Source organism: Rhopilema esculentum, chromosome 21, assembly GCF_057945365.1.
Source record: "Rhopilema esculentum isolate cy_ngs chromosome 21, ASM5794536v1, whole genome shotgun sequence".
NCBI classification, from domain to species: domain Eukaryota; kingdom Metazoa; phylum Cnidaria; class Scyphozoa; order Rhizostomeae; family Rhizostomatidae; genus Rhopilema; species Rhopilema esculentum.
The window spans coordinates 10,600,392-10,613,393 of record NC_142835.1 but is presented as its reverse complement, the minus strand read 5'-3'; the positions used below and the strand labels follow the sequence as shown (position 1 = coordinate 10,613,393).

Below are 13,002 nucleotides of genomic sequence, written 5' to 3'. Positions count from 1 at the left end.
CAGTGAGAAAAGTTAACCATTTATTATTCTTTTTTGACGTCACCATGAAAATGAAGGATTTCAAGAGGAAGCCTTTGTAGTTTTTTACGGTCCAATCACGTTTTGGAGTCGATTTAATTCTAGCTGAGGTATTTGACGTCTTCTCGTGTAACTTACGCAAAGTGTATTTTTTGTATAGGAAAATTAAAGTAAATTTCACCTAAGCCATGACCGTGACATTAAATTTGCCAATTAAAGCTTTTCAAGCGCGTAAATTCTTCTGGAATTTTGAATCCGTTCATTTTCGGTTGTGTTAATAATTTTCATGATCTTTTCAAGTTAGGATCAAATATTTCTTGGTTTACAAATTTCCCAAGACCTTTTATCAGGCGTGGAAGTTAAATAAATGATTATATGTATGGTTAGCACATTAAGTTTAGCGTTTTGATGTTGCATTTATGTATGCTTAAAAATTTGGAAAAAATTTAAAAATCAAAATGCAGTTTTTTCAAGAAACTGTCATGAAGGCTACACAGGGATTTGAAAGGGCAGAGGAAAAACTATCTGATATCAATCTATATGAAATTGTCTAAGAATTTATCCAAAAAATTGGAAAAATTGATGCTGTCATTTTGCACAACTCTAGTTGTCCACCTGCCTCTTCAAAAGTCGTTCCCTGGAGTGCTCAAAAAAACCAAAATGATACATTTTGTTGGTAAACTTTTGTTATAGAGTAACTTTTTCTCTTTAATATAAAGCTATTCAAATGTACATGGGCTCTGGGGCTCATCACATTTCATCCATTCCCAACAATTCTCGATGATATCTTGGCACCAGTTATACATTAGAAAATACAAACTACTTTTTTCCTGTAACCCTGTAAAATGAACCTCGATTTGTTTAAAAGAAGATTTTCGTAGAAAAATCCATTTTATTGAAAACTCATTCATAATAATTCCTCTAACAATTTCTATTCTAGATAATCAACATTTACAAGATAACTAAGAGAGTACCTCTGAGACAAAATTTTCAACTGCGCTTAAAGTTACTTCGTTAGACACGTGTAAACTATACCGATAAGAGATATCAGAATCTCGAAAACACGGTATTTGATAAATTCAAATGTGTTTGCTCAATAGCTCTCGACTGTAAGCTTGTATATTCTGCATTGAATCTATGTTTAAGAGCTATTCTGCACAGAAAAACGATTGTACTAGTAAGAGAACTAAACAAACAAATATAGCCGATGTTTTCTTCAAATAAAAACAATAGCTAAAAAACAAATTCGTTTTACGAATCACTAAAATCACTGACGATACACATTTAAACCATGCTTTCAAAAAAATAAATAACATTGCATTGATAAAACCTCAAAGGGATCACAAATAAGAAATTTATTTCTAAAACGTATGCTGTTCTGGGCTGCCATAAATCTGTCTTTGCCTGCAGTAATAATCCTTTATAATGGAATGCTGCTTGATATTCATAAAGAAAAGCTACTTCGGATACAGGCTACCAATCTAGCCACTGCGATCTTGGTGACAGTTTTGGGCATATGTGACGCAATAACCTGGATTTAGATCAGTAGATTAGCACCAAGCTTTTTGTATTGCTCGAATGACATGAAAAACTGCGATGCATTAAGGAATCAACAACATCAATAGCCTGTTTACAAACACATTGTTTATACTAATAGATACATACATTTGTTATAGTAAAGAATATGTTTATAGTTGCCAGGAAGATTTGCAAAAAGAGTTTAAAGTTCAAGGATCTGAAAGATCTGAAGCTTCGCTAATGCTACAACAAACAAACAGGCAGTTTTTTAAAACCAAGCAAAATAAAGTTACAAAAATCGGGCTTGCCTCTCAAAAAAATTTAAAACGATTTTTCAGCAAAACTAGTTGTTTTAGGCAAGTAACCCAAGCTGAGTCACAAAGCTTCTAAATCGTTTACAATTGCCTTCTTCTCCTTTCCATTTCTTCGTATGAATCTTAAATTTGATTTAATTGTATGACTTTTTATATCACAATGTCAGCTTATATCTTAACTAACCCCGAAGAAAGGTGTGCCTTCTATCCCAAAGAGGCAAGTTCGGAATTTCGAAAGTTGTACCATATTTCTTGCAAACACGTTAGGTCGATGTTTTCTTATTTTAAAAATGCAGATGATCAGCAGACGATGAGTCTCTTTATCTTGACTGATTGAATTTTTCACATCAAAAATTAGAAGGTAGAGTTCTTTCGAACTTTTCGTTTTGAAAAATAAACAAAAAAACAAAGGAAAGTATGATAATATAAGTTGCAGAAGGTGTGGATTACATGAAGAAAACGTAGAACATTTATAGCAATGCGACAAATTCAAAAGACACCTTCCAGGAATGGAACAAATTTTAAAAAGCAAAGCAAAAGGCCTGATAGAAATCGAGAGATTGGTTGAACTTTTTCAAACTTAAGTGAAAATTAGCCTGTGGTACTATACTGCACATGACGTCTTTCCAGGCAATTCTGTGTTTGTGGTATAGTAACTGCTCCAAAACGGAGATTTGGCGAGATATATTATTATTATTATTAATGTAGAAAATAATTCGCATTCCGAAAAAATTGAATAAAATTCATTTTTAGAAGCAAAATTTATAGAGTCACTTAAAACTAAAAACTGAAAAATTACTAACAAGCAATCAAATGGCGAGTTTTGATTTGGAGCAGCAAACGACCATCCCCGCACCCAACATTGATTTCAAACAGCAAGGAAGGGTTTTTAAATTGGAGCATAGCAGCTAGACGAGAAATTAGATAAACCATTTCAATGGTTTTGAGGCGGTTAGGAAATCTGTCAACATAACGATAGTCATGCCTGATGAACTGGAAAAGGAAGAAAAATAACGAAATCAAATGGTAATCTACACTAGAAAAGGATACGACAATATTCCATGGACATAAGCGTACAAATGTTGGTATAAATCCTTTATATAGAGCCATAAAACCCTCTGTCTTTGCAGTCTAGAAATAGAAAACCATTTATTGAGCACTTATTGTGGCTTAGCTAGAAAAGAATAATGCGATAAAGGAATAATAGCTATAAACTAAATGAATACGATCATCATACATTTCACTACGATCATCATTTGCAACTATAGCTTGAGTCATTAAATTATCTAAGAAACAAAAGATCTTCGATATTAACAGTAACCACCTCTAAAAATTGAGATATTTGCCTCTACATTATGCATTCGCTTTATTGAGCTTGGTTTTTCTTCAGGCTAAATGATCCAAAAGCTTTCTGAACTGATCAAGATAATTTCAAAATGAAGGCTTTGAGCTAAATTTCTGCCCTGATAAGTTTTATTCAACTTCTACAAGTTCGAGTTGGCCTACGTTTCTGCAACACAGGCTTTTCAATGACACACAAGGCTTATCCATTTTTCATCTGTTAGGTAGCTTAGATTGAAAATGAAGTGTTAGAAGAGTCAGATTACAATCTGCATCAGCAGTATACCAAAAACTGGAAACAGTGACTGGAAACAAAACTCTCAAAGTAACGATGTCCCAAAGTGGTCATGTCTTAACGATGTAATGTCCAAAAGTGGGAAATTAGCATTTCTATGTCCCGAAGTGGTTATATCCCAGAATGGTAATGTCCTACAGTGGTTATGTCCCAAAGTGAAAATGTCCCAAAGTAGTAATGTCCTAAAGTAGGAATGCGCCAACGTGTTAATTTTTTTAAAGTATTAAAGTACCAAAGTCCAAAGTGGTTATGTCCCAAAGTGTCAATGTCCCAAAGTGGAAATATCTGAAAGTTTTAGTGCCCCAAAGTAGTGATGTTCTAGAGTAGTAATGTTTCAACTTGGTAATGTTCTGAAGTATTAATGTCCCATAGTGGTAATGTCCTAAAGTACGAAAGTATCCCAAAGTGGTAAAATGACAAAGCGGTTATGTCCAAAAGTTATCTCACCCGTACAAAACAATCTAATGAATTTTTATATATAATTCCATTTGAGCTGGACTGGCTTCCACTTTTCAGTTTTCTCTGGTTCATCATTCTAGTCTGAAACAAAAATATTAGTTACAATAAAGCCACAATAAAATAAATCAAAATGCAAAATATTCGAGCAAAGAACTAGAATGAGATTGGGTATCTGGTGTTTAGTCAGGGCTGTTGATGTAGTTTTTAAGTTCCATTCAACCAGCCTTTAAGTTTCTAAGGTTTCTCAAATACAGCAAAAACTCTCCCTCCTTCCTCTTCCTTCCGTCAACAAGGGCGTCACATCTCGAATACACAGTCCCATAAAATTAAAAAGTATTATATTTAATAATAAGAGCAATAAGAATAAAGCAAAACTTAGCAGCCATTTAAGCTGGAGATTTTTGTTGCATTGTTACTGATGGTGTAACACAAGACTGGTATTCTCATACCTTCACAACGTCAATTGGGTTTGAAGCTATAGCTCCTGCCAAACCAGCCACTATACTTGCTCTGGACAAATAAAGAATATTGGTTTGATAAAAAGCAAGTCAAAGATAATATGACTAAGAGAAAAAACATCGAAACGGAGAGCAATTATTACGATGATTGCAATCGACCCAATTAAGCTGGGCTCTTCCTAAAATTCAATGAAAGTCTGTAAAAAGCGGAGATTTTGAAACATGCTTAAGCTTATCTTCAGACATTCTTTGGTTATTAAAGCGACAGAATATTGACCGAAAACTCTAAGTTAGGAAATCTATAACGACAGCTGTGGATGCAAATTGGCTCTGACGGAATGATTCTGACGTTTTATGCTCTGCGGAGTGGTTGGAGAACAAGATTTTTTGAAGCTCAGCTTGTAAAGAAGAATACGTACAAACTCAGATGTCGTGGGTTCGAATCTTGTTCTGGTCCTGCCCCTCACTCACATTTTCCCTCAGTTAGAGTGTAAATCCTAAAGCTGAAGTATGTTCAAAATATCTGCTTTTTTCAAAGCCATTTTTAAAATTTCTACCTCCAAAAACTTGTTAACAAATCTGTGTGTATACATAGCATAAAATTAAAAATCATTGCCTTCAACGGCAAAATATCTGACAGGTGAGAACATTCGGCTACATATTTTCTGTGATTTTATGTAGTTATCATTCTTGTTCTTGCTTGCAGAGATCGAAGGATGGTAGGTATCACTCAAGGTTGGTTTTTAATCATGTTCTGAAAAATGCAAGCAAATGACAAAACACGAACATAAATACAAGTGTTGATTGCCAAATTGCATTTTTGAATCACACACAGTCTGCTACTAAATGGAGCATGATGTGCAAGGGGCTTGCATTGGTTTACAGCAGAATTCCCACAGCCGCAGCATCCACTGCCTCTAAACTACGTCATATCTTGACAAGGGTGATAATATATACCACAAAACCGGTAAATTCGACTGACAGCACCAGGACATAGGAGTCACTTGCAAAAAAAGTAACCTACGTGAAATGATTCCATGCGTTATCTCCAAGTAAGCCAAGGTCGATTATCTTTTTTTTGGACCAGTCATAAACTGGAAGCTCAACCCCTGCTATGACAGATGCTCTCTGAGCAGTTGGTCCAACTCCCTGAAAAATGCAATAATAACAGTGTTTCATCTTCAGATTGAAACAGACATAAAAAGTCATGGGCAGAAAAACCAATGCGTGAGTCTATTGGAAAGCCAATTTCTAGCGAAGGTTTTATCGGTTACCGTTGCACTGTAACTGCTGTAAATAAACTAATATTTTATATTTATCAACAAAACATTCATGAGTCAAATAAAGGATATCTTTGAATATTATTGCTGATGCATAGTAATGGAGGAGGAGGAGGAGGGGGGGGGGGGGCATCCATGTTCCAATCGAAGAATAGCCAAAATTCGAAACATAGCGAGATTAACAAAAAGTATTAGCATTTTCTAGCATAGTATTAGCAAACAACTCTTAAACACAGACTGGGTTTAAATCAATAATCGCTAATCTACTTTAAACATTCTTAATAGCGATTGAATCAAATATCACGCATCAAATAACGATTGAAAAAAGTCAAAGCTCGTTATGATAAAACTGTTTTCCATTTCCAATACATACAAGCGAAAACTATTTAAGAAAACTGCACAATAAACAAGCTAAAAATGGGAACGCATATTAAAAATTCTCTGTTAAGCCATTTTGTCCATTCAGGATGATTTCGATTTTTTCTAGGCAGCAATCACAATCATGTTTGTAAAGAAATTCTGAAAGGTGGCAACAATCTGAATCGAAAAGGAGTTTGGAATCGGTGAGTGTACTTTTGTAAGTGGTTTTGCTCACCTTGCCATACACTAAATCTGCTTACACAGGTACATACTACCAAACAAGCAGACCATTCGAACACTTTGTAACAGAAATTGGGGTATCATGATTTGAATCATGAAAAACAAAATCGTCGTTAGCCGGGTTTAGGCCAAGTTATTGGAATGTGGGCAGTAACCTGAGTCAGGAATTGATTACAACTCGTTAGAATGCATCCGTAAAATGATAAAGTTTTTCATCTGGGCCAAGGTTTATGTCAACACTGCTGAATTAACTTTCTCGTCTTGGAAAATTCCAACTGGGTCGAATTTAGGCTAGTTTTCGTAGGACGAAGAAAGCTTTGGTAATCGGATTTTTTGTATCAGGCAATCTATTCAGCTTAGAGTGTATTTTCCTTTCTAAATAAATGAAATTGTCGACCGATAGACTGTCCCTTTATTACGGCATATGCTCTTGAGCTCACAATGCATGGTGGAACTTGTATTTTAACATTGCGGCTGTCGTATTTGTTTCTGCTGCCATTGAGACACGTGTTATGCTGCTCAAGAACTGTAAACAAACTGCTGAATAATCAACACATCAGTACACCTGAACATAGACAAAATACAGCGATACCCAGATCTTTTTAAGAAGAAATTGGGAGCAATGTACATAGAAAGAGTATATTTATTACACTTAGTAACTGGTTCTTATATCACTACCATAGCAATTTTCGAAAAGTCTCAAACCAAGGAAGGGGAAGCAAGGAAAAATCGAAAGCATGCTTTGAAATCGTAGAAATAGATAAGATACCGGGAGAGCGGCAGAAATAGGCAGAAATTGGGAGAGTCGGCTGGTATAGACGCCCAACACTTCCCTGGTTTTTCAAAGCTCTAGTCCAAGGACCAGTGCCAAGGAAGCTTCTGCAACAGAGCATCCTTATGAGAACAGCGATGAGAATGCCACACAGAGAAGCTCGAGGGGAAGAAGTAAAACTTTTGTCAGATTTCAAGGGCAATTTCGGATCATTCATAGATAGAGATACTTCTTCAAACATGGCTTTTTAGTGGATTTGTCAGGATTGACTCATCTGAGCTAGCAGTGTCAGGTAGTGGTGTCAGTCATGCTGTGTTCTCATCCATAGCAAGATAATATTGGTCTACCTATCCTCAGTGGCGAAGCTGGCCTTAAGACAATGGTCATGCTTTGTATGGAGCAGAAAGCTGATGAGGGTCCTGGGGGCATAGCCCCCAGGAAAATTACACACAACCACACCCTATAGATGCTTGGAAAAAAGGGGTAACGCCCTTTTTAGTATATTGAATCAAATAGCTCTTGTTTAGATCGCAATGAATTCTGTCAATGACTTCAACATCTAAATGTTTTTTCAACCCCATTCTCCAATCTTGTGTTTTTGAACATATCATTGGGACCATGTTTTTGAAAAATTGTGCAGTTGAAAACCCCAACAAACACTACTGATCACACTGGGAAAACATTGCAGATGAGAGAAGATTATATCTACAAATATTTTTACAAAGTCTAAACTTTGATAAATCAGCTTATTCAGGTCAGCAATGGCTCAGAAATATCCATTCTCTTACTTTTAATTATTGACACTTTTGATGATGTTTCTGAATTAAGATAGGTTAGGCAAGATAAGCCCTCAATGATAGGTAGGCCCTCCCTTGTTCATGGTACAGGGAATTGTGGGATGTTTGTTTTTTTGTTCAGAATTTTATACTTAGCTTCAATTTTATAAGCTGAATTTTTACAAATCTAAAACAAATGTATCAAAGATAGTACTGTTTAGCATATACAAAAAGTTTTGATCCCTGTATTGAAGTTATAACATGCCATAAACATCAACAAGTTAAGTCCAAACCCAACATCAAGGGCATTCCTATAACTGTGGTCTTCCATGTTTAAAAAAACCCATAGTTTTCCTAGCAACAGAAAGCCTGGGGAAATCAAACTGCACTGAGAAGGTTGGCTGTTTGGAAACTACATATATAGTGTGATTAAAAATCATTTTTGAATTCTACCCATCAGCAAATTCCAGTCAAATATCCAATAACAGGCAAATTCCAGAGTACAATTTCATTATCAGCAACAAGTCATGTTGTAATATTGAATAACTGGCAAATTACAGGGTACAATTACACGTATTAACAAAAGTTATAGAGTAATATTGAATAAACAAGCAAATTTAAGGGTAAAATTTCATTTATCAACAAAAGTTATGGTGTAATATTGAATAAACAAGGAAGTATAAGGGTACAATTTCATTTATCATAAAAGAGTTGGTGTAATATTGGATGCAGGCAAATTTCAGGGTACCATTTCATTTATCAGCAACAAGTTATGGTGTAATATTAAATAACAGGAAAATTGCAGGATGCAATTTGAATTTCATTTATACACAACAAGTTATGTTGTAATATTGACTAAACAAGAAATTTTTAAGAGCACAGTTCTTTCTATCAACAACAGGTTTTGGTGAAATATTGAATAAACAGGCAAGTTTTCAAGTACAAGTTTGTCCCTCTCAGCAACAAGTAAGGTTGGAATATTGAATAAACCAGATAGAATAGACAGGCAATTTTTATTGTAAAAATCCATCAGCAACAGGTTATTGTGTGATTTTGACAAACAGGAATTTTCAAGAGTACAGTTCCATGAGCAAGAGGCTTTGGTGAAATACTGAAGGCAAATTTCAGGGCAAAGTTCGTCCATCAGCAACAAGTTATGGAATGACCAGCAACGTAATGGTAGGATTCTCCATCGATAAGGGTCGGTCTTTGGTTTTCACTTACAATTTTGGTTTACAATTACCTTGCTCAGCCACACGCAAGTGATCCCTGTAGCAGTTAATAAACAATATATCTCTCGGAAATAGCTTCGATTGAGTTTCCCCACTCCCTTGCAGCAATGTTTCTCAGCTCACAAGTAGACCTTAGGTACTTCATGTATGGGAGATTTAGGTCGGTCATGCTGAAAAAAATGAGCATGACTTGGGGTCCAAAACGGGCCAAAATAGCATGCGCAAGATAGAATTCAGCCAATCAAATTAGTGCTAGGTTTATGATTATAATGACGAGATCATGCTATTCCAAATGAGCATGACTTACCACGGGGATACCAACTGAAAAGTCAATGAAACTCAGCCGACTCACAGGAGCGGTTGGACTCTCTGCGTAAAGTAACCCTATGGCAGGTCATGCTCTTCAGAATGAGCATGACAAAGCACAAGGGACCAACGTGGGGAAGGGCAGTAGAATAAACTGGACGAAAGGGGTTTTGAAAGTACTTTTTCAATAAAGAAAAGTTTTAATTGTTATAATAAATGTCTTTAGCTCTGAAAATTTTTAGTCATGCTAAGCATGACCAGCATGACCGCTAGCTTCGCCACTGCCTATCCTCCTCTTCCATTGTAAATCGGTGGTAATCTCATAAAACTGATTTTTCCAGGACACAGTTAACAGGCCTCTCCTGTCTATCAAGTCAACTTTTGCTGGGTATCTTAAGCGCATAAATCCACTATCTGCCGCTATTATTAAAAAACTTCCAAAACTAAAATGGGTTTCGACACTATTTTCTAACCACAAATGCTGTGTCCATACAGTAACTGTTGGCTACAGAGTTTGTAAGACCAAGAAAAAAGTTTGATAGTGTAACAGCTGATTGGCAGCATAGAATTGCAATAGTTAATTATAGAACATCAGTGGTATGACATGCTGTGGTAAATCAACCGTAATAACCATTAGGCCTTGCAATGTTAATTGTTCAGCAATGAGAAAGTGTACCGTTATGCAATATAGAAGATATATAGGTGTATTGTGGGATAATCTATAACCTAACGGAATACACAGGTGTACACTAACTTACTTATTGTACAAAGCCACACAATGAGGAAAGAGAAAACACATAATTATATGCTATAAACCAGTACTTATAATAAACACAGAACAATATTCACACGCATTCTAAGCTATGCATTGTTATTTGCTTTACTTTGGAGAAACCTCAGTAAAGAAAAAAATAATGACTTTTGATTGTTTTGAATTATGTTTTTGCAATGTTTTCAAACCTGAAGGGCCTAAAATTGATTTCATGGAAAGTGCAAAGAAATAGAAATTCTTACCCTATAAAGCCCTCTGAGCCCTTCTTTACGATAAATATCAGCAAACATTGATAACATTCCCTTCTGTACATCTATTGTTCCCTGGGTATTTGCTTGCAGCCGAACTTTCAAGACATCTGTTGGATTGCACAGCGATGACGATATTGCTCCTGCACCAATACCAGCAACCATATTATATAGCAATGTCTCTTCTTCGGGATTCTGTACAAGCATACCCTTAATGCCATGGTAAAGTCCTATTTTTATTGTTCCATAAGTAGCTTGACGTAGTAATGCTGGAGCTAGTCCATTATATAAACTTCTTATGCCTTCTTCTTTGCTAATTTTGTACATTGCATGAAGCATACCACGATAACGTAACTCAGAAAGTGATGTATTGATTACCTGCCCCTGAACCTGTAGCCTTGTCTTTGTGGTATCAATTGGGAAGGTTGCTGTTGAAAAGAAATATTTTGCTTTGAATTGGGAAAAGAATTATTGTGGACAAAGGATATAAAAAAGTACATTGACAAAATAAATGAACATTAGAAATTCACACCAAAGACAGTGCCATTCAATGCCAAATCATAAATATTTTCGAAATTTGTAACTCATGATCTTAGAATTTCCTGATTTTTGGTCACAAGAAGATGTGTTTCAAGAAAACAGCAGGGCAAAATTCAGCCATATATCTTAATATGGTATCAATTTTGAAAACTTAAAAAATTGATATATTTCAACGAAATTGACACACCAAATTTGTTAAGCAAAGAGCAGGCCTTTGTATCAATACTGTGATTTTTTCATGGGTTTGCATACCGTAATTATTCGAATATAAGCCACCACTTGTTTTTAAGCCACCCTTGATTATAAGCCACATTACCATGCAGAAATATGGTTTCAAATGACAGACACGAAAATGGATGAAAACATGATTGCATACTTAAACCAATTAATAGACATTAAAAGTTTAATGAACAACAATAAAATTTGGCATGGGATCATCAATAGCGCCCAGGAGTATTTCTTCCTTGGCTTCTTCATTATGGCCCTCAGCTTCAAGGAGGAAACAAAACTTTGCAGGATCTGGATAAAATAGATGTTGGAAATAGAACCAAAAGCCTGCTTTATTTAAAGTGAAGTGTTTAAGAAATTGGAAATCTTTCTTTAATGTGGATGGCTTTATTTGATAAAATCAACATCAATAGGACTACTTGACAACCAAAATCACCCATAGATAAAAACTAGATCACTTCATTTCCCTTCTTACAAGTCTGATTCATGGTGATATTGATATGACATCTGATGTTGTCAAACATAAGTTTGTGTAACCGTACCGGAGGTAACTGGTAGCTCAGCGAAAAACAGATTTGCAATTTAACCATAAGTTGCACCCTTTTTTTGTTGCAGGCACATTTATTTTCAGCTTTTCACTCACAGGCACAAAATTTGTTTAATGAGCCCTGGTTCCAAAAACAATTGGTTTTAAAGAACATTCCCAGGCTGTGGGTACAACTTTAATTGTCGTAAAAAAAAATTTGGTAAATTCTCAAAGGGTATCTGAGAGTTCCACAGGGTCAAAGACCCGTATCTTTCTCCTCTTTATGTTTTCTCTTGATAAAGCAAGATGTTGACTTAGAACTGCCAGAATCAAAGAGCATGACAAGTGCACACCCAAGATGTTTTTTCTAAAATTTCCATTCACACCTGGTAAAAGATGTGGCATTTTGAGATCTAGGCGTGACACGTGTGTCATATAGCTTAGGGCAATTAAGTTTTCTTAACATCAATATAATCTTGTATTGGTTTGACAACAAAATAACTAGCAATTGTACATTTTCTGATCTTTGTTTTCATAATTGCTTCTTATTTGATGTCCTTTAATTATCCTTGGTTGGGCACAATTGAGGTGTCACACTTATAACAAAGTGCACATTTATACCAAACTTCACACTTATACCAAATTTCACATTTGCACACTTAAAATTTTGCTCTTGCACACTCGAAATCTTGTTGGAAACTGCCATACTCTGCAATCTGGGAACTTAGCATGCAAAATGTGGATAGTGGCTGTTGTCAAGCTTATTAAATGATGGTCCAGCCCATGAAAACCGACTTTAAACATAAGATGATGATGGTGATAACAATAATGAAGATAATAAAGATAAGAAAGATTATGTTTGGAGTGTGACAGTGGCTCCTGCATATGATCTGTGAGTGCCCTAGCAAGGGAAAATTAGATCAATTGGTCTAATAGTAAAATTATAAACCGAATAACCGAATAGGAAAATCCTTAGATACTGACTGTGTGTGACCATTCGGGCGTCGCGTGACCATTCTTGCTGGGAGGGTGTAAGAGATTAAAAACCATATTTTACAGACAGAAATTCTTTTGTTACATTAATATTTTGTTATGAATTTAATTCTACCGATGAGTTCTCCGAAAGTGTTTACCTAATTCTGCTGACATTGAGGCAAAACCTCCGTACAGGAACGGTTTCCAGTCCATCTTTGTCAAATTGGTCCTATCTCTAAACGAAAACACCGATTTTGATTTAGGCCTAACATAAGCCCCGCGATGAGTGAGGCTGGCCTCCTGTTTGACAACCACGTTGACTGCCAGTTGGCGGAGATCTGCAT

General features: G+C 35.6%; 1 protein-coding gene across 1 annotated transcript; it reads right to left on the bottom strand.

The window, feature by feature from the left end:
- Positions 1 to 656: 656 nt before the first annotated feature.
- Positions 657 to 12,977, bottom strand: LOC135684187 (kidney mitochondrial carrier protein 1). The gene is made up of 7 exons (XM_065199630.2): positions 12,817 to 12,977; positions 10,384 to 10,817; positions 5,428 to 5,552; positions 4,395 to 4,455; positions 3,934 to 4,026; positions 2,901 to 2,981; positions 657 to 1,609 (listed from the first exon to the last, which is right to left on the bottom strand). Exons 1-7 carry the CDS (start codon positions 12,869 to 12,871, stop codon positions 1,556 to 1,558), a joined length of 903 nt encoding a protein of 300 aa, XP_065055702.2. The 5' UTR covers positions 12,872 to 12,977; the 3' UTR covers positions 657 to 1,555.
- Between the last annotated feature and the right edge of the window lie 25 nt (positions 12,978 to 13,002).

Excerpts from the sequence above, each read along its gene's own strand:
- LOC135684187 (XM_065199630.2), bottom strand. The coding sequence starts at position 12,871 with ATGGACTGGAAACCGTTCCTGTACGGAGGTTTTGCCTCAATGTCAGCA. Across the intron at positions 5,553-10,383 it reads GGCTCAGAGGGCTTTATAGG|GGAGTTGGACCAACTGCTCA; the intron begins GTAAGAATTTCT and ends TGCATTTTTCAG. Across the intron at positions 4,456-5,427 it reads AACGCATGGAATCATTTCAC|AGCAAGTATAGTGGCTGGTT; the intron begins GTAGGTTACTTT and ends TTATTTGTCCAG.